The sequence below is a fragment of the Blennius ocellaris genome (genome assembly GCF_963422515.1).
Source record: "Blennius ocellaris genome assembly, chromosome: 1".
Lineage (NCBI taxonomy): Eukaryota > Metazoa > Chordata > Actinopteri > Blenniiformes > Blenniidae > Blennius > Blennius ocellaris.
The window spans coordinates 7,287,438-7,309,773 of NC_137650.1; the positions used below are offsets into that span (position 1 = coordinate 7,287,438).

The 22,336-nt window shown below is 45.5% G+C and overlaps 2 protein-coding genes across 8 annotated transcripts in view; both read right to left on the bottom strand.

Annotated features, from left to right (window-relative positions):
* Positions 1-1,571: 1,571 nt before the first annotated feature.
* gnb5b (guanine nucleotide binding protein (G protein), beta 5b) lies at positions 1,572-11,518 on the bottom strand (the record flags this gene model as incomplete). The annotated part of the gene is made up of 11 exons (XM_080501461.1): positions 1,572-2,084; positions 3,014-3,180; positions 3,377-3,473; positions 3,595-3,643; positions 4,046-4,137; positions 4,298-4,441; positions 8,548-8,680; positions 9,249-9,325; positions 9,751-9,792; positions 10,702-10,838; positions 11,407-11,518. 11 exons carry the CDS (start codon positions 11,516-11,518, stop codon positions 2,073-2,075), a joined length of 1,062 nt encoding a protein of 353 aa, XP_080357587.1. The 3' UTR covers positions 1,572-2,072.
* A 4,846-nt stretch (positions 11,519-16,364) lies between these two features.
* Positions 16,365-22,336, bottom strand: part of myo5aa (myosin VAa) — a 51,283-nt gene continuing 45,311 nt past the window's right edge. For all 7 annotated transcript variants that reach the window (XM_080516968.1, XM_080516969.1, XM_080516964.1 and 4 more), the window contains 9 exons: positions 21,917-22,010; positions 21,680-21,829; positions 21,395-21,549; positions 21,197-21,286; positions 20,023-20,173; positions 19,659-19,941; positions 19,387-19,561; positions 18,173-18,253; positions 16,365-17,255 (listed from right to left, as the gene is read on the bottom strand). In XM_080516968.1, coding sequence (XP_080373094.1) covers positions 17,103-17,255; positions 18,173-18,253; positions 19,387-19,561; positions 19,659-19,941; positions 20,023-20,173; positions 21,197-21,286; positions 21,395-21,549; positions 21,680-21,829; positions 21,917-22,010 — 1,332 coding nt within the window. In that variant the 3' untranslated portion in view covers positions 16,365-17,102. The remainder of the gene's footprint in view (positions 17,256-18,172; positions 18,254-19,386; positions 19,562-19,658; positions 19,942-20,022; positions 20,174-21,196; positions 21,287-21,394; positions 21,550-21,679; positions 21,830-21,916; positions 22,011-22,336) is intronic.

Below are 22,336 nucleotides of genomic sequence, written 5' to 3' on the forward strand. Positions count from 1 at the left end.
AATGATTACTAAATACTTGGATGTATTAGATGTTTGTGCGCAAATGAAACATAATGTAGTTAAACAATCTGTATTATAGCTATAAATACTTTATTTAAAAAAAAAAGATGCATTTTCAATTTCTCAGTGGACATACATGTATTTGTTGTTGTTGTTATTAGTTTCAATATCATACCCAACCACTTTTATGCATGTTGTTGTAATCAGAGCCTGTTTATTGTTTATTCCCAAGTTATAGGAGAATAAAGTTACCTTAAAGTTACTTTTCCTTTAAAAAAAAAAAAATGCCATCACCAAGCTTAAATAAGCATTGAGAATTTATTTGTTACTTTTGCAGAATAAAAACATGATCTGAACAAAAATCAAATATGCAGCATGCAGGACAGCTCAAACAAGCTTTATGAGGTTTAATAGAGTTAAATAGTGACGTATGAAGGTGAAATCAAAACTGTGACTTGATACAGCGTGTTGTATTTATTTATGAATCTTTGCATTGGCTTGTGAAATCAACTAATTCACTGTTTTCTCACTTGTGAATCTTGAGAAAGAATCTATCTTTTGTGTCTATATATATAGATATATATTCAGTTTTATTCTGTAATTTTAGGTCCAGTGTGTTCATCCAGTATGTCAAAATTAATAAATTGATTATAGAATTGAATAGGTGAGGTTGTGCTGTAAAAAATGACGCCAAACATTCAAGTTAAAAAGCTTTACATAGTGAAAATGAAGGTAAAATCAACAGGCGCTTAAACGAATGGGAATTTGTCGATTTCAGCAAAAGCTGATAAGAAGAACCAGAAACTGGCTGCTTTAGTCTTTCAAAGTTACAGAACGTCACATTTTCTTTTCACACAATTGTCATCAGTCCATTCAGGAAAATAACAGATTGAAGAGTAAACACATCAGAGGCTGGAGTTTCTGGAAATTACAACAACAACAACAACAAAACACCTCAAGGGAAGCGGCGTCAGTGACTTTTCACTGTGAACTGATGCATCTTTCCTTTTATACGCTGTAGCTCTCAGGTGTCAGTGGTTGTGTCTGATGCAGAGCAGGTCTTTGCTGGTTTCAGTGAAAGTGACCGTGTGATTCTCGCAGCAGCAGTTCCCACAATCCTAACATTGAGGCCTGTTTACGCTTCCTCCCCCACGTTGCAGGACAAATACCAGATTTCGAGCATTGACAGTGAATGCAGGTCGTCCTGAGAGGCTGAAGGTCACACAATCAGCTGAAGTCGGAGCCGTGGTGTAACTCTGGACTCCCTGTTCTGTTGATAACCCAGATCTTCCAGAACAATCGTCCAATGCTTCTGAACAAAGTGACGCGTTGCAAGCCGTCCGCGTACGGAGCTCTTCAATGAGATCAGAGAGCAAAAGGACAGAGAGCGTCCAGCTCGTGTTGACGGACACGTGATTATGGGAAATACACAAAAAAACAAAAACAAGCAAGAGCAAAATACTGAAAACATCTTTATTCTCTCACAACAGAGTAGCTCTAAGTTCTGAATGTTTATGTTTTAAAACAGTGATTTAATAAAAGTATTGGAATCATTATTTCTGTCAGTTATTTCTCCTCTTTACGAACACTGATTGGTGTGGGATTGTATATTTTAGCAAACGTTTGTGAGGCGTTTGTCACACATTTTGCTGCGTTGCTCATTCTACGAAAGCGCGATCCTCACAAGTGATACGTCACCAGTCACTACTACTAAAGGGGAGAAATAATTGTATAAAAGTATACTGTGGCAGATCCAATGCAAAGTTACTGCATGGTGACAGAAAAGGGATATTTTAGCAGACCAGTGTTTTCTGTAGTGACAATTTAGTCGTGCTCATCACTTCTTCTTGGCTTTTTAACGCAGCTTATTATCGCCCCACTATATTAATAATAACACACTGTAATATGATATCAGTCATAAAGCTAACTGGAAGCCAGACTGGGAATCCAAACGTTAGTAAATATCCATCCTAGTAATCAGAATATAAAGTTATAGCTCCTTTATGAACGCACTCCTGCTGGTTGTCTCCCGCCGCTGGTTCCTTTAGTGGAGAGAAAGCATGAAGAGGAGTCTAGGCCCAAATCTGCAAGAAAAACAAGACCGGCGTGTGAAACATTACACAAAAGTGACACTGTTTAGTTGGTGAATGTTTTCATTTTGTCCTTTCCTTCATCTTGTTCTTCGTTTTTAAGAGTTTAGGTCAGAAATCAGCTGTCGATCCACTGCTTTACTTATTAAAGTAATTAATTTTCATTCACAGTTAACAAGCCTAACATTAAAAACAACATTAATATAGACACATTTACAAGTTATTTTTCCTCATAGATTAAACTGTGAAGCATTTTAAGTGAATTACTCATAAAGGGGAATATTTTAAGCAGTTTTATTATTTGTCATTTCATATGAGCAGGTTTTTGCAAATGCATGTGAAAGAAAATGACATTTTGAATCATACTGAAGGTGTTCATTTCATTTCATGTATTTGTTTATTTGGACGGGGAAGTACGTATTAATGAACAAGCCATCTCTTCAGGAGGTTACTAAATAAATCAAACTGACAAACTTATAAAAACAATATGGTAAAACAAAGGTGATAAAACAATTGTTCCTAAAATCTTACCATGAAGTGCAAATATTAAAAGGCTTATTCAAGGGCCTGTTTTTCTTTTTTTAAATATATTTTAAAGTGCATGATTTTCCCAATGATCTCAAGTTTGGTTGTTAATGTCTTGGACTGCTTTTTATTTTTTAAACTGACAAAGCTGGAGAAAGCTCCAGCTTTGTCAGTTTAAAAAATAAAAAGTTTGTCCAACTTTGAACAGATGAAGTAAAAATGAACTTTCCACATTTCATTTCACAGCCCCCCCTGGTGGCTGACCTGGTAAACTGCACCAGAGCGGTGGAGGCCGTCCCATGTATGCAGTTATATAACAGGCAGTTTCACACCAAAATAACTTAAAATTCGGCCGAGGAGTTGATATTTGTGTAAAAGTCAGTAAAAGCCCGTCTCACCCGTAAGGTGCTGTCCCAGGAGGCGGAGCAGAGGGCCGTGCCGTCGGGGGAAACCCGGACTCTGCTGACTCGGTTCTCGTGGCCGAACAGGACGGTGGAGCGCGTTCCCTTCAGGACGTCCCACACGTTTATGGTGTAGTCGTTATACCCGGCGAACAGCAGGCGGCCTGCGGGGCGGAGGAGGAGACGACCGGAGAGGAAAGACCACGGTTTTAAACTGCCTTCTGGAATATTTACAGGTGAGGTGAAATGTGGTCTTTATTTTTAGATTTGACCCTCCCCACATGTTTTCTGACTCTTTCAAAATGTGTTTCCCCCACATTGTGAATAATTCAGCAGAAAGTGCTCTTGCAGGCTGTTTACCGCTCAGAGAGAAATCCACGGTCGAGGCGCCGAATATGATGCTGTCCTTCTGGTACACGGCCACCTCACGGTCGGCTCGCAAGTCGTAGAAACGACACTGAGGAGCAACACAGCGAGTCACCGTACACACTGTTAACCTGCACACTTCTACACTGGGAATGACAATGAAGGAGGTGACGGAGAGAGAGAGAGGGAGAGAGATGGGTCATGTGACTCACCGTGGCGTCGTCAGAGGCCGATGCAAATGCGTCTCCACTGGGGTAATACCTGCACACACATGCTCAAAAGGTTAAATCACTTCTGCTCCGGAAGGATTTGCATGATTTACAAGTTGAATGTCAGGTTTCGTCACAATGCGCAACATTTTCCATATCCATGTCTTACAAAGTTGGACCACTTTTGGATATTTGAATCTATAACGGGGGAATATTAACCTTACATCTCAATTGATAAAGTGGCAGTAAAGATCACAGAGGCCTGAGACGACTCCCATCAAAGATAAAACCAGAACAAGACCCTTTATATAGTCGAGGGCAGGCCTGGGAAACTGCACGTTGTCTTATGTGTTGGCGTCCACAACTGTTTGTCAACATTCTGTTGTTGTGAAGTGAGGCGGGGGAAGACGGGCTGAAAGGCTTGTTGCTACTGCGGCTTGTGTCTGGAACTCACTTCACACAGTTGATGTCGGAGACGTGGCTCTCAAAGGACTGGATGTTCTGTCCAGAGCGCATGTCCCACACGTTGGCCTTCATGTCGCTGCCCTGGTGACACACACACACACACACACACACACACACACACACACACACACACACACACACACACACACACACACACACACACACAGGCTCAAACTCTCTTTTATTTATTTCCCTGCCACGTGAGATTAACCATAAGCTAGACTTTGTCTTCCGTTCTCACCCCGGAGACAAAAGTGTTCCCGGTCTCCGACGGGGCGAGGTCCAGAGACAAGACGTCGGCCGTGTGGCCGTGGAAACTCTGCAGCAGCTGACCGCTCTCCACGTCCCACAGAGCGCAGGTCCCGTCTCCACTGGAGGTCAGGAGCTGGAGCACACACACACACACACACACACACACACACACACACACACACACACACACACACACACACACACACACACACACACACACACACACACACACACACACACACACACACACACACACACACACACACACACACACACACACACACACACACACACACGGTCAGAATTATTGTTGTGATTGTTAGAGGGAGTGTGTGGACCAATCAGTTCCCGCCACCAGGTGACCAACAGGAAAGTCGCCACGAGGAAGTTTATGGTTCCGTGCATTCGCCGTTTCGGAAATCCCAGGATGATGCAGCGTCAAAGGCAAACAAAGCAGCGGTGAGAAATATAATAGGAGATCAAATGTGGCGGTCAGGTCGTGAGAGCTGGACTGGATGTTCGTACTGAAGTACTACCATCACCGTACTTCACATGTACACGACCACACGTCAAAGTAATCCTCTCAAAGACCAAAGTAAGAGTTAGTTTTGAACTATATTTAACAGCGGGCACAAGAGTTTTCTTATTGTATAACATCTATGTTAAAGCCACATTACACAATATAGAATTCCATATATTTATAGAAAGGATAACATTACAATATAAAATAATATACAGTATATTCATATATATATTTATGAAGGATACACTATCAAAACTTGTCTTTTAAAACTTTAACATAATACATTTATTGGCTACAAAACTCAGATAAAATGTGTTTTTTAATCATCATATTACGGGCAAAGTCGTCGGACGTGAATTTTAAAAGCAGTCATTTAGATCACAACAAAGGAAACACGATAAACATTTAATTTGATTGCAAATACTATTGAAACACTCAATGGTTATACTGAAGTACACTTGAAAAAATATATCAAAGTAAAGTCCAATAAATAAATGTTTGTCATAGGCATGATTGGATTGATTGTTCATAAATAAATGATCACTGGTTATTTTGTAGTTATTTGTTCCTTTCTACATGATTTTGACACGATTGAGCTTTTATTTCTCATTTATAACAATTAAAATGTCAAAATGTCAAACAGACCCTGGGACTGGATTGTGTTTGAGTTGTAAAGTTTGACACTGACATTTTTAATATTGTTCGCTATTCTTGTATGTTTGTTGTTTTACAGTGAGTTGTTTCAAACTGGTGGAAGACGTTGAGTCATGAAATATCAGGTATTTAACATGATGTGGTAAATCACAGCTCTTGTGCCACGCGGGGGAGGGGAAACCCTTCTGAACGCATCATAAGACCTGCGACTGAATATTGACGAGTCGGATGGAAACACAAACACATAAATGTCAGCGGCTCCCTGAACGCTCTGAACTCTCACTGCGCTCCATGTTTGAACACCAACAAGTCAGCAGAACGCCAAAATGTCAGCGTCTCTGATGGGGACAGACGATGGACGCTTTGAGACACGCTGACATCAGAGGCCCCGCTGGCTGCTGGGGGAGACCTCCTGCTGGGGGAGGCCTCCTGCTGGAGGAGGCCTCCTGCTGGGGGAGGCCTCCTGCTGGGCCACCTGTGCTGGAGGCAGCTCCACCCCGACCTGAGAGCAGCCACACCCCCCCACCTGAGAGCAGTTCCATCCCCCACCCGAGAGCAGCTCCACCCCCCCACCTGAGAGCAGTTCCATTCCCCCACCTGAGAGCAGCTCCACCCCCCCCACCTGAGAGCAGCTCCATCCCCCCACCCGAAAGCAGCTCCACCCCCCCCACCTGAGAGCAGTTCCATCCCCCACCCGAGAGCAGCTCCACCCCCCACCTGAGAGCAGTTCCATCCCCCACCCGAGAGCAGTTCCATCCCCCACCCGAGAGCAGCTCCACCCCCCCACCTGAGAGCAATTATCAGTAAGCCACAATTACTAACACACACAGATGGAAACCTCCGTGATGTGACAGGAGGCTGGTCACCACCCATTAACTACGTCCGGGGGGGGGGGGGGGGGGGGGGGGGGGGGGGGGGTTGTTCATCGACACACATTCAAACTCAGGAGCCACGATCCCAAACCTCGTCAAAACATGCAGATTAAACATTGTTTGACTGTTCGGAGCTTCTCGTGTGCAATTCCAGTAAAAAAACCAACAACAAAAAAGCAGAAAACACTATTCTGGCCTTGTTGTTGATGACATGGTGAGAAGCAGAATGACGTGTTCTGGAGTCACGCATGTCTGTGACAGAGTGAAAAGAAGAGGGTCAGGGAGGAAGAAAACATACAGTACGTGTGTGTGTGTGTGTGTGTGTGTGTGTGTGTGTGTGTGTGTGTGTGTGTGTGTGTGTGTGTGTGTGTGTGTGTGTGTGTGTGTGTGTGTGTGTGTGTGTGTGTGTGCAGCGTATGTGTTAAATGTCCTGGCCCCAGGTCAGCTTGCTCCACTCTGTCAGAGATAAAAGCCACTCAGCGTCTATTAATAGACCAGGACAGAGGCTCATACCCCCTTGTGGCTCCTCCCTCCTCCATCCACCTCCTCCCTCCTCCATCCACCTCCTCCCTCCTCCATCCATCTCCTCTCTCCTCCATCCATCTCCTCCCTCCTCCATCCACCTCCTCCCTCCTCCATCCACCTCCTCCATCCATCTCCTCCCTCCTCCATCCACCTCCTCCCTCCTCCATCCATCTCCTCCCTCCTCCATCCATCTCCTCTCTCCTCCATCCATCTCCTCCCTCCTCCATCCACCTCCTCCCTCCTCCATCCATCTCCTCCCTCCTCCATCCACCTCCTCCATCCATCTCCTCTCTCCTCCATCCACCTCCTCCCTCCTCCATCCATCTCCTCCCTCCTCCATCCATCTCCTTCATCCCTCTCCTCCATCCACCTCCTCACTCCTCATCCATCCATCTCCCCACTCCTCCATCCATCTCCCCACTCCTCCCCACTCCTCCATCCATCTCCTCGCTCCTCCATCCATCTCCCCACTCCTCCATCCATCTCCCCACTCCTCCATCCATCTCCTCGCTCCTCCAAACCACCTCCTCACTCCTCCTCCATCCATCTCCCCACTCCTCCATCCATTCCCTCGCTCCTCCATCCCTCTCCCCACTCCTCCATCCATCTCCTCGCTCCTCCAAACCACCTCCTCACTCCTCCTCCATCCATCTCCCCACTCCTCCATCCATTCCCTCGCTCCTCCATCCCTCTCCCCACTCCTCCATCCATCTCCTCCCTCCTCCCTCCATCTCCCCACTCCTCCATCCATCTCCTCACTCCTCCATCCATCTCCTCCCTCCACCTCCTCACTCCTCCTCTATCCATCTCCCCACTCCTCCATCCATCTCCCCACTCCTCCATCCATCTCCTCACTCCTCCATCCATCTCCCCACTCCTCCATCCATCTCCTCATTCCTCCATCCATCTCCTCATTCCTCCATCCATCTCATCCCTCCTCCATCCATCTCCCCACTCCTCCATCCATCTCCTCACTCCTCCATCCATCTCCTCACTCCTCCTCCATCCATCTCCCCACTCCTCCATCCATCTCCTCCCTCCTCCATCCATCTCCTCATTCCTCCATCCATCTCATCCCTCCTCCATCCATCTCCCCACTCCTCCATCCATCTCCTCCATCCATGTCCCCACTCCTCCATCCATCTCCTCATTCCTCCATCCATCTCATCCCTCCTCCATCCATCTCCCCACTCCTCCATCCATCTCCTCACTCCTCCATCCATCTCCTCCCTCCACCTCCTCACTCCTCCTCCATCCATCTCCCCACTCCTCCATCCATCTCCCCACTCCTCCATCCATCTCCTCCCTCCTCCATCCATCTCCTCATTCCTCCATCCATCTCATCCCTCCTCCATCCATCTCCCCACTCCTCCATCCATCTCCCCACTCCTCCATCCATCTCCTCATCCCTCCTCCATCCATCTCCCCACTCCTCCATCCATCTCCCCGCTCCTTGTCTTACCTCAGCCTCCGACTGGAGTAAATGATTAAAGACAACTTTCTCCAGCCTCTTCCTCTTCCTCCTCATCTCCTACCACCTTCTTTGTTCCAGGCACGATGATAATCGTGAGAATATATTTTTACATTCAGCTCCCTGGTAGTCAGTCCACTGCACTGAGAGATGATTAAAAACAACCCATGAAGGCGGTGGAGTGTGTTGCTCACCTGCATGTCGGAGCTGGTGAAGGTGCATCCCGACACGTAGTTGGTGTGCATGGCGACCGACTTCTTCTTTGCAGCCAAGTTCTCATTTTTGTCCATGGACAGTGGGATCACCGAGCACTTGTTGTCCAGCCCGCTGGAGAAGACAAACATCCAGAACATCCCAACATGAACATTCAACACCTCAACTGTGACACACAACGTCGGGGGAGCGCAGAGACCCGGCCTGCAGACACACCCAGTCATGACCAGCTGAATGAAATGGCTCATTTTTGGTTGGACAAATAAATACATGGTGTTTATTAGCGGCTGATCCTTTGGCACTAAACAGCATTTTCTGACAAGGAGCCTGTGGAAAGCAGCTTTACTTTGAAAGTACCTGATGCACCTGTACAGTTTACTGAAACGTTACATTCTGAAGTTTAGGGTTTTATGTCATAAGGGTTATATTAACTGTTTTTCCAGTAGCTGGTGCTTGACACATTTAGAAAGTACAGCTCAGAAATCCTTGGTGGGAACACACACAAAAAAAAGCATTTGCAGTTATTTAAATTATTGACAAAGAGTTTGCGATCACGATGACAGACGTCTGTATGAAACAAGGCTTTTCAATCAGAGTGAGCTGCTTTGTTTTTGTGACGAGTGGAGAGGTTTGGCCAGTCCGTGAAAAAAACAGGTGACAAAAGCAGAAATGCCGTCCTCACCCACACGCCACCGCACAGCCTGAGGGCGCGTAAGCACACGCCATCACCCACGTACACGGCAGGGGAACCCCGTGCTCCTGCAGGGGAACACAGAGATGGAGAACACGTCATGAAAACACTCATAGATGGTAGAAAAACACATGATTTAATGAGGATTAGGTCAGATCCCCCCCCCCTCCCCCCCTAAATAAAGTCACCAACATCCAACCTTGTTTGCCACTGCTCAGTTATTGATTTGAAGCACACGTTGAATCAATCAATGCTTTGCTTTCAGCTCCTCAGTATTTATGATGAATCAGCTGTTGCTCACCAGAACACATTAGAGCAGAACATTAAATATCAGTAGAATGAATGATTCATGTTTTACTGTTACTTTATGTGGTGCCTGAGGTAAACGAGCCCGTCTCCTTGTTCACATCCAACACCCTTCAGATACACAAGCTGAATCACTCCTCCAGTTCTTTTACAGCCACACGACAGCGTACAGTGTCAGTCGACTCACTTTATTGAGAGTGAAGGCATCCCAGACGATCACTTTCCCGTCCTACAGGCAGACACGGCAGGAACAAAACAAATAAACAAACAAAAACAAAACACATACATTGGTTTTATACAAGCCACACACCGCTCTTCCTCCTGGGTTGGCCTGTGGGTGGTGGTGGTGGAAGTGGTGTCGGGGTGGTGGTGGTGGTGGTGATGGTGTTGGTGGTAATGGTGTTGGTGGTGATGGTGGGGGTAGCGATGTTGGTGATGGTGGTGGATGTAGCGATTGTGGTGGTGTTGGTGGAAGTGGTGGTGGATATAGTGGTGGTGGTGGTGGTGAATGTAGTGGTGGTGGTGGATGTAGCGATGGTGGTGGTGTTGGTGGGGTGGTGGTGGATGTAGCGATGGTGGATGTAGTGGTGGTGTTGGTGGTAGTGTTGGTGTTGGTGGGGTGGTGGTGGATGTAGCGATGGTGGTGGTGTTGGTGGTGGGGTGGTGGTGGATGTAGCGATGGTGGTGGTGGTGGGGTGGTGGTGGATGTAGCGATGGTGGTGGTGGTGGTGGGGTGGTGGTGGATGTAGCGATGGTGGTGGATGTAGTGGTGGTGGTGGGGTGGTGGTGGATGTAGCGATGGTGGTGGTGGTGGTGGGGTGGTGGTGGATGTAGCGATGGTGGTGGATGTAGTGGTGGTGTTGGTGGATGTAGCGATGGTGGTGGTGGTGGTGTTGGTGGGGGCGGTGGTGGATGTAGTGATGATGGTGGGGTGGTGGTGGATGTAGTGGTGGTGGTGTTGGTGATGATGGTGGTGATGGTGGTGGATGTAGCGATGGTGGTGGTGTTGGTGATGATGGTGGTGTTGGTGATGGTGGTGGATGTAGCGATGGTGGTCGTAGTGGTGGTATTAGTGATGGTGGTGGATGTAGCGATGGTGGTGGTGGTGTTGGTGGGGTGAGGGTTAGGTGGTGTCTACCTGTGAGGAGCTGACCAGGCGCCGCTTGTCCTTGCACCAGTCCATACACAGCACCTTGTTGCCGTGACCCTTGAGCAGACGGCGGGTCTTTATGGAGAGAGAACCCAGAACCTCGATCTTCTCCGCCACCTGGTGGACTGAAACCAACACCAGTCACTTCAGTTCATGTATATTTATGGTCACCTATTATTCACTGCAGGCAGTTTAACGTGTACGTTAGCAGATGTTGTATCGGCGCTTTGAGGAGCAGAGGTGGAAACACTGAAATAATGAACAACAGTAGAGCCACTGTCACAGTGAGGGACTGTAATCACACATACTGGGATTAGAAATATAAACGTATATACATATATATCCAGATACGTTTTAACTGCAGTTCAGAGCTTCTTCTGTGGTAGAAATTCAAGTCAATTCACTGCTATAAAATATCACCAATTAATCACGTTTTACAAGAAAGTATACAGATACAGAGTACACCACGAGTAGATATAAAATATAATACAACTGTTGGCTACAAATATGCAAAGATAATATAAAGCACAATTATATTAGAACTATTCAGGGAAAATACTACATCCAGTCCAGTCTTACTATGAGGAGGTCAGATAATTAAAAACACAATAATATTTCATGCAGACTGCACGTCCGAGCGGAGCTCCAGAGCGCTGGATTGTTTGTTTGTTTGTTTGTTTGTTTGTCACTCACGCTCCACGTCGTTGAGCTTGCCGCGCTCCTCCTCCAGCTTCTTCTTCAGGTTGTCGCTCTCCTTCTTCAGACTCACCAGACTCTCGCCTCTCTGCAGCTCCTGACAGGCCATCTTCACCCCCACGGAGGAAGAGGAGGAAGAGGAGGAAGAGGAGGAAGAGGAGGAAGAGGAGGAAGAGGAGGAGGTTTGACGTTAAATGTTTGTGGAAAAGCTGCTCGAGCGCGGCTGTGACGCTCCCACCGCTGCTCGGGAACACCCCCACTCTCCCACTCCCCCTCGCGCCTCGCGCCTCGCGGGAGCGCGCATGGCCAAGTTGAGACAGACTCACTCAGTGGTGGGAGGAAATGTCAAAGTTGGACAAAGTCGCGGGACAAACTTTGATTTTTATTGATATTTTACTTATGGAGCCTTTTCATAAGAACCCAGACAAATTTAGTTTGAACACTGAACCTGGAATAAAACAAGGTTTGGAGGACAAACCGTGCAGTTCAGTGTTTGTTTACGTTTTTACAATTCACTCAGTGGTAGTTCACGAAGTGTGTTTTTGTTATATTTGTTTAATACATATACACACACACACACACATATATATGTACATACATACATACATATGACCATATATACACACACACATATATGTGTGTGTGTGTATATATGGTAATATGTATGTATATATGTATATTACATCTATCTATCCATCTATCCATCTATCCATCTATCTATCTATATGTAATGTTTCTTTATGTGCCCAGGTTTCTGTATTGAAGAGGTAAAAGTACTTTAATTCTCTCCAGATAGTAATAAATTACTTTGGTAAAAGTAAACCACAAGTTATGAAGTTGCCTTAACCATCAAACTTTTTTTTTCTGTGTATGACACAAGTTTATCCTTCTCTCAAAAGTGTGACGTTTATATAACTTTGTACATAAAACATAAAGGTCATAGGCTATAGCTTAACGACCTTAATGTGGCTATAACGTCACTCTATATTATTATTAAGTTGTAAACGTGGAAAAAGGGCTGAACATTTTGATTGAATTACAGTTATTTTACTTATATTGTAATTAATTACTAGTCATAAACGTAATTTTTCATTTCTGTTTGCATTTAACTGAAACCTGTGAACCTCTGAACACAGACTCACTTAAACTCTCTACCTTCAAAACAAATTTCACAGATACACAACAATGTTTGTATATAGAAATAAAATACCCAATGGCAATTTATTTAGTAAATAAATGGAAATGTAACAGATTTTTTCTAAGATCTCTATAAGAAATTAGGTAGTATTATACCATAATGATGACTCAGTTTCCTGTAATTCATGTTTTTAAACTTTACCTTTACATCTTAAAATTATGATTTAGCTGACATCACATTTAATTTCTATAGTTTTAAAAGTATATTCATGCTTAATAAAATAAATAATAATAAAAGATATGTGATAGAGATTATTAATTTAAATATTGCCACACTATAGTTTGTATTTAAAATGTAATTGATGAAATCGAAATAGTTTATTAATATTACTAGTAGTATTATGTACTAATATTGTAATATTGTGACTGTAGCAGCCCGTCTCATTGAGTTTAGTTGAATTGTCGTGATATAATGTTGATCATCATGAGGTTGTGTTCAGCAAACGGCGACGAGCCTCACCAACTCCACACATAGGGAGCAGTAGTTGATGGCCTCGGTCTTGATGTAGATATTCATCAGGGGACTCGGCTTTGTACAGTTGTCGCACGGGCCGAACGTGGCCGCCACGAACGTCTGGTCACACATGGCTGCAGGCGGTCACACCTGAGGAGGACACACACACACACACACACACACACACACACACACACACACACACACACACACACACCAAGATGATGATGGTTTACTGAGGTTCTTTAATGGCCAGGGACCACTTCTCCTGTGTGTGTGTGTGTGTGTGTGTGTATGTGTGTGTATGTGTGTGTGTGTGTGTGTGTGTGTGTGTGTGTGTGTGTGTGTGTGTGTGTGTGTGTGTGTGTGTGTGTGTGTGTGTGTGTGTGTGTGTGTGTGTGTGTGTGTGTGTGTGTGTGTGGTACACAGAAGATAAGCAGTCAGTAATCTCGTCCTCTCTGATCCTTCTCAGAGCTCCAGAAGAGAGCGTCTATTCTGGGAGGAGACACAGCCAGTGTTTCCCCTCACAGGACACAACATGTTAACAGATTCCAAACTGCTCTTAAAATCACTAATCACAGCAAAAGTCTACGATTTATCACCGCTGAGGACCTAAAATGTGCTCCGTAAAAACTAACATCAGAAACACAGTAGATTTTGCAAAAGAATTCACATGTGATATTTAGTGGATTACATTTGATTCTGTTATTATGCAATTAATCCTTCTGTACTGTAGACATTGTGCACATTAATAAACACATAAATAAGAAAAACAGCTTGAAAAGACAATGAAACTTGTAATATTGATCCTGTGTGCTTCCATTCAGACTGAGGTTTTATACAATATATGATCAACAACAGTACCACAATATAATATACATCACAAACTTGAAGGCCTCACTTTAGTTCAGCAGAATCCTCCTCTAGAAATGAAGCCCCAGTCGGGGTGATTTAGAGCTTCTAGCAGCACAATGACAAGAACAGGCCTCAGCTAAAACTCCAATATTGTTTCAAATGTGCAGATATATATATATATATATATATACCAGAGGAGGAATTTCAACCACCACAGAGTAAATATGGACGTACCTCACGGGGAGACGTTGTTCCAGCGGGTGTCGGTCCTGGAGGATGGGAGTGAAGAGGATTGCCAGCGAGGGGACGGAGCTGGAACGCTAAGCTTCTTATGAATCTTTAAGCTCCAACTCTACTTCATGTGGCGCTAAAGCGTCGGCTGCCAGGCTACTTTCACTGCAGGGGGATGATCAGTGGATGAAGACCCCCGGTACCTCAGTGACGGCCGCACAGGTTTGAATCCACACTTTGTTGTGTACATGACTTCTCCCACGCTTGTTTTGTTTGGTTGAGATCAGCTGCATATCAGCAACGAATATGAATGGATTTTACGTGGGATCATTCCACTTTGTGAACACCATCACAGCTTTGTGTTAATTTTTATCCCTAAAGTGTCATTTTCCTTTTTTTTTTCCCTCAAAAAATCTGAGAAAAATTGAAAAAAGTCCACACTTCAGGTTGGTTCTTCAAACTTCCTGCTGCATCTCTGACACCACTTTGACGAATAAGAAGCAGAACAATCAGACACTGATGGATTTGTTTTATTTTATTGTATTTTTTTTTTTTTTTTAATTTTTAAACTTTTACAGATTTGACAATTTATTCCAAGTTTCTTAACGGTGAACACATTCACTATAAGCACAGCTACCAGAAACTACCAACAGTCCAGTTCTGTCAAATGTACACATGGTTTCCAGAGTGGAGATGTTTGGCGCCGGCTTCTTGGTACTCGTACCGGCGCCACAACATCCTGGGGGGGGGGGGGGGGGGGGGGGATGAAATATCCTCTGTAACAATTGTTAAAATGGCACGATTAATGCGAGTGCTGATGGTCATTTATAATGTCTACGTCATATCGTACAAGCAACTCTCTCCTCACTGTAAAAAAAGAAAAGCAGAGTGGAGGGGTGAATGTTTTAGGGTCTAAAGACAAACCAGGGAATCCATGTTTCTGCTTCTTCTCTGAAACTAATGGAGCTTCTCAGGTCTGAGCTGGTGAGTCCAGTTAGAGCGGGGACGTGTGAGAGGGGAGGAATATTCTGCTCTCACCTGTCGTTTACCAGTCTTCCCCCCCCCCCCCCCCCAAATAAAAAAAAACAAAGTGCATTCTGGCTGCTGGATAAACAACGGCACGATGAAACAAGCAAATAAACAAACACCTCATCCAAATAATAATAAAAAAGAGATCACATTTAAAAGCATTTACTTATTTTACAGTGGGAACGAAATACTGCACTGACAGAACAAAACAATGGCCACCGTGTGTGTGTGTGTGTGTGTGTGTGTGTCATTCAGAGAGCGAGTCATTCAATAAGGCTTTTTGTCCACAATGTGCAGCTAAAAATCATGATACGTTGAACATTTTGAGACATTCATGTGGTTGATGAATTCCCTACGTCTTCCTCCCGAACAACTAGCAGATATTCTCAGTTCACGACAAATAAAAACAAACAAACAAACAAAAGGCCGACTGATGGACCGTGGTCCCGACGAGCGGAGACGGATGTTAAATCCTCTTTAAGTGCGACACGAAACAATTTCACCTGGTTTCACACAGCTTGTCTGATCGTTACACTAAAATAACATTAAAAAAAAAAAAAGTCAGATATGTTGGCAATGCCTGACGCATCTGAAGAAACAACAACAGGGTCGTTGGGACAAACGAAGGTTCACGTGAGGGAAAAAGGCAAACGTGTCTGTTCGGGTAATACGAGTGGCTCAAAAGGATTTTCCTGCAAATCCGCTAAGAGGACACTGTGCAGTGGCTATTTTTTCTTAATACTTTTGAAAACGGCTTTTTAGATTTAAAACGTGCACATAAATTGTTCTCCAGAGCGACAACTTTAAATCTAGATTGAGAGGCGCTTCGAGAAAATGATAACAAAAATAACGACACGGAAATAAGCGTAACAGAAAAAGCGTGGGATTAAGACCAAAAAACCCAAAAGGTAGCAGGCAGAGTGCAGGGTTGTGCGTCCGTTGTGTGTGTTGAATGTAAACGAGTCCTGAAGCTCTCAGGAGAAACGAGACGCCTCCACGTTTAACGCCTAAAGATATCCATCTGCTCGGGCACTCCCCTGATCTACACTACGCTTTCTACCTCAGACTGACATAAACGGCCCGCAGAGCAACGGAAACTTCAAACTGTTCAAAGCTGCTGTTCCTCTCAGGAAATAACCCCCCCCCACCCCACCACCACCCCCCTTCTCCACCTTCACTGCATCTGAAAAGCCTCTGATCTTAAACAGGGATGCAGGTGAGTGCAATAAATAAAATACAGGATATATATTATTCATATTTATATATGTATAAATAATATAGTACAGGAGATGAGTTGTGACTTGGCTTGACTGTGGAGAGCAAGATGAGAGAGGGAGGGAGAGGGGGAGAGAGAGTCAGCTTGAGTCCATCATCTCTCGTCCGTCTTGGTTGCCGGGGACGACCAGTGTGAAGGTGCTTCCGTGTGGCGAGGCGTCAGCGTTTCCTCCTGCGTCTGCTCTCATGACTCGGTACGAACATCCTGACTGGAGAACGGGACGACGACGACATCTACCTTAACCGGGAGTGGAAACACAGAGCGAGGGATGTGTGTGTGTGTGTGGGGGGGGGGGGGGGTGGTGGAGGTGCAGGCAGTGATCTGGTCCTGCAGCTTCCCTACCAGGCCGGCGTTTGTACAAGCAGCGGATGCAGGCCAGTGTGGCAGTGGGGGGGGGGGCTGTACAGTTGTGAGGCTGAAGAGGCGGAGGGACGGTTTGTTCCAAAGCTTTCAGGCGGGAGGATTTCGGAGCAGTGGCCACACATTTCTCTTATTCTTAATGGACATGGCTTTTCACATGGTCTCAATACAAATCTAATTTTGGGAGTGATTGAGGCGCCTGGGAAACAAAAAACCCTCTATTTGTTTCTCCCCGGGTTGGGACCGTTGGGACCGTTGGGACCGTGGCCACCTTGACCAAAAGGTCTGGGTTTAGACGCGGGTGAGGAAGGCCAGGTTGAGTGAGCCGGGGATCTGGATGGTCTCCAGGGCCAGCGAGGAAGGGTTGAACGGGAAGGTGACCGGGTAGATCATCTTTGTGTCCATCAGTAACTGGGGGCTTTCACAGCGGTCCCGCAAACGAGTCTGCAGGGAGACAGACCAGTTCACAAACACTTCATACCCATACAATTGATTATTTCTCCTAAAAGACCAAAATGCAATGTATTTATTCCACTGATGCATAAAATGACCTGATATGTGGTTATGGATCATGATAAGATGCAAAACTGGCTTTTCCTGTGACATTTCATCGTCTTTCATTGGTGGTTTGTTTTTTTAAAAGTTTAAAATCCTATGAAAACCCCAGGGTGAATATTAAAGATAGATTTGAAAAGGTGAGAGCTCAAGATTTTTTAACGAATACTTTGAATAATCTGGTGTTTTAGCATTCAGATTCTTCCAGGCTGTAATTCTTATCAGTAAGAAATCAACATTCACAAGTTTTGATCTTCTAAATAATGAACTTTATACATCATGTCAATCTGTTTTATTGCATTCATATAAATGAGAACCCACATCACACCAGATCTCTGCTCTGGCTGCCAGTAAACTGTTTCATGGGGTTTTTTTTAAAGGTTTTTTTTAATTGGTTTTTAAAACTCTTCATGGTCCTCAATAACTTATAATCATAAGAGCACGTGAGAAATCTATGGTCCTTGGTTAGTGTTTCTTACTAACTAAGAGTTAGAATCAAAACCTGAGGTGAGGCGTCTTTTCAATACTTAAAACAGAGTATTTTTGGAACAGTTTACCTGAGGCGCCACCTAGTGTACATGCTGTATATTTACATTTTCCTTTAGTTATGTGCTGTTCACTGATTATATATATATATATGGCTAAATTTAAGCCAACAAAAGGTTCAAAGTAAATGAAATTTAATGTAGATTCACTATCTGTAACTATTTGGAAAATGTTAAGTGTTTTATTTTGACACTTTTATGTAAAAAGTTATGTAAAAATGTGGCGGTGCTGTAATCACACTTCTAAATCAATAAGTTTACCTGTATGGTGCGTATGAACGCCACAGACACCCTCTCCTCAAACTCGTTGACTGGAGTGTAGAGGTTCAGGACCTTAACAATCTGGAAGAGACAAAACACACACACACACACACACACACACACACACACACACACACACACACACACACACACACACACACACACACACACACACACACACACACACACACACACACACACACACACACACACACACACACACACACACACACACACACACACACACACACACACACACACACACACACACACACACACAATATTATTCAAGACAACATTGACTTCACCAACTGACCCTGACTACTGACAGAGTGAACTACTCAGATTTCACTTATTAAAAAACGACTCAGTTTCCGGCCAATATTCTGTGCAAAGAGAGTTTCAGATGTGATTTTAAAACAAATTTTCTCAATAAGATTTCAGAACATTCAAAAAATGATCTTCAAATATGTGACAGTTAGTTGAGAATCCCTTCAAGGAAACGTGCATCCAGACTCCCCCTAGAGGCCGGGAGGAATATTACACCGTACAATCACCTAAAGCAGGGGTGTCAAAGTCATTTCAGTTGAGGGGCCACATCAACCTGATCTGACCTCTGGAGGGCCAACAAGTCAAACATCACATATTAAACTGCAAATATGGACAAATGCAAAGTCTTTCCTTCTTTTGATTCTTTTGTAACTGCAAGAATTTACCAGTCTATTCTGAAATATACAAATTAAAGGAAATCAGATATTATTATATTTACAACAAAAAAAAAACCCTCAGTCACCTGTATCTGGACATCGTATTCGGGATTAAAACAATTTGTCATCATCTGGAAATTTTTTTGAGTTTACGTGTCTAAAGTATCATTACACATAAGTTGGACTCATTGTTTTATTGTGAAAGGTGTTGTGTCATGTGACCTCCACAGATGCATTAATGTTGAGGGTCAAATTCTGACCAAGGGCGGTTTTGAATGTCATTTTTGACAATCTAGTGTTTTTAGATCAGCCTCTGTCAGTTTTCATATTTATACTTAAAATAAAAAAAAAGAATCACATGGCCGGATTAGATGCTCTGGCGGGCCGGTTCTGGCCCCGGGGCCGCATTGTTTGACACCCCTGACCTAAAGACGTTCACTGCTGGATGTGGCGACGCTGACGCAGGCCGAGAGAGCCGGGGCGGCGGGCCGGCTGGGGTGTGTTTACCTGAGCGGTGGTGAGGGCCAGGCACATGGAGCAGATGGCCTCGGCGTCCTCGTCCGTCTTCTTCTTCACCTGCAGCAGCTGAGCGGCCTGGATCAGAGGCTCCAGGGTCTCTTTGGCTCCGCAGGTCATCAGACCTTTGTCTCTGAGCCACTCCTCCAGCTGGCTCACATTGTACCTGCACACACACACACACACACACTGTAGGCGCCCACAGCGAAGACCGACGCCCCCCCCAGCCTGAGCACTGGCGCTCCCTCCCCCCCCCACCTTACCTGATCTGCATGCCTTTGCTCCAGGAGCACATGTCCTTGCGCAGCAGCAGGTTGTTGAGGGTGACGGCTCCGATGATGTAGAACTGCTGCTTCACCACCTGCTTGATGAGCTCGGGGTCGGTGCCGTGCTGGCACATGGTGGAGTGGAAGGCGTTGAGCTGCCGCACGATGGAGTCCAGCGTGTACGTGCCCTCGTCGGCGATGCTGGAGGTCCGCTTGCGGAGGCCGGTGGGCTTCACCCCCGACACGCCCTGGATGGTCTCGTGCTCCAACATGCCAGAAACTGTGTGTGGGGGGGGGGGGGACGGTTAGTGTCGGCGTGGCGCTCGTGGACAAGTGGAAAGCCGGTGGGCCGGGGACACACCGATCATGGGCCAGAGGGTGTTCTCCATGCACTTGATGAGCTGCTGGTAGATCTGGATGGCCAGGTCGCTGATGACCTGCCGGTACTCGGCCAGGTCGAAGTTGGACAGACTGTGCTCGTTCTGCCGCGACGTGTTGTGCTTCATGAAGGCCTGAGACAGCACAAATACACAACCGGTTTGTTTATGGAACAATTAAAGTCAAATGTCATTCTTTTCACTTTCAATTTCCAGAAACGGCATTTTTGAATCAGAGCTAAAAAAAATATATCGTCTTTAAATGGTAACTACGTTATGATGACTGCTGCTATTAATTAGATCAGCATTTTTAATGACTTCTACCACAAATGCAACATTGCAGAAACACAAGCCCGCCCCTCCCTACACACAGAACACGCGCTGTGCGTAGGGCCCCGCGATCCATGGGGGGCCCCATTTTGCGCAAGTGAATTGAATTTCCCTCGGGATCAATAAAGTATCATCATTCTCTGCAAATGCGCAAAGGATGCGCGTGCATTTTGCCGAGAGGCACGTAGAACACCGCCACCGAGTCATCCTGAGGCAGGAGAGAGAGAGAGAGAGACAGAGAGAGACAGAGACAGAGACAGAGACAGAGACAGAGAGAGAGAGAGAGAGAGAGAGAGAGAGAGAGAGAGAGAGAGAGAGAGAGAGAGAGAGAGAGAGAGAGAGAGCTTCCAAATGTCAATACGATTCGGGAGCTAGCAAAAGAAAGAAAAAGTCCAAACAAGAAGAGGCTCGTGCTTCACTTGAAGGTGGGATGTTGTTGAAATAAAAAAGAAACCCTAACCCTTCGCTCATCAATGGCACAAGAGCGGTTGAGTGGCCTGGCTGTGATTAGCATAAACTCAGAAGTTGCACAGCAGCTGCCATATGATGAGCTCATTGATGACTTTGCATCCAGAAAATGCAGATGTGTGCATCTGTAAAGTTCTTGTTCCACTGTTGATAGAGGCTGTTCATTTGATTCGTTAGTAATTGTAATTTTTTATTATTATTATTATTATTATGTTATTGGAAGGGGGGCCCCAAAATAAAATCCTGCTTCGGGCCCCCACTTGGCCAGGGGCGGCCCTGCAGAAACCTCTTCTCCCACGGTCTCTGGCAGGAAGCAGCAGTGTGAGCTCTCTGATCAGTGTGTCGGCCTGCCGGTCTCACCTCGTCCCCGCTGTATTGTTTCAGACAGTGCAGGAAGCGGCAGGTGTTGGCCAGCCAGAAGGAGACCGTCTCAAAGTCATCGCCTCGTTTCTGACGTGGAGAGCAAGTAAAACATTCAGTTCCAAGACGAATGAAGACACGGGACTTGTGATTTTCACCCATACAATAAACTACAACAGTTCAGCAGGGTCTCCATACCTTCAGGATCTTCTTGATGCTGTTGATTGTAGACGTGAGCAGCGTGCGGACCTTCTGGTCGTCGTTGACGTAGTCGGCGTGTCTCAGACACATGAACAGGATGTAGGCCGGCAGGCCTGGGATCAGATTCACCGCCACACCTCGAGGCTTCAGCTCTGCACAAACACAGCCGCTTCACTCCTGTCACATTCTGTCGCCTGAACTCCTTGGAAAAACTACCAAAAACCTTTTGATGCGGCGTCACCAGACGTCGTCCAAACTGCAGCGGCGCCGTGTCCTCCTTACCCAGGATGAGATTCTTGACCAGCTTGAGTTCATCCTCCTTCTTGTACTCCAGCATGCCCTGGAAGTCCTTCTCCCTGCGGGGGATGTTGACGGGGTGGATGGGCTCGTCCACCGTCTGTCCCGGAGACGTCTGTCCCTCGGCCTGACCCGCTGGGAGACGGAGCGTCACATCAGCGTCAGTTAACGTGGACATTCACAGGAGACTGAGCTCCAGCCGACCGGCGACTCCTCCCTCACCTCCCATCTCGCCGATCCTCTTGGAATAAACCTTCAGCTGCTTCTTGAGCTTGCGGATGGTCCGGTCCTGCTTCTCCAGCTGCTCCATTAGATCCTGGAGGGAGGGGGGACAGACACAGGATAGTGAGGACAGAGTGACTCTGACTGTTTCACTGCAGGAGGAAAAAAAGAGTCAAGCTTAGCTTCACAGCCTGGATCCAGAAATGTGAAAGTCAGACCCCCTCCCCCCCTCAGTTTTACACAAACTCTAAAAAACGTTGGGACGTGATGGAAACGGCTCAATAAATCTGAATGTGAATCACAAAGTCACACTTCCATCACAACAGAACATAAACAGGTCAGGCGTTGAATTTCACACTATTCACATAGGATTTCTTTCTTTTCTGTTTGTTTGTTTGTATATTTTTCTGTTGCCAAAGA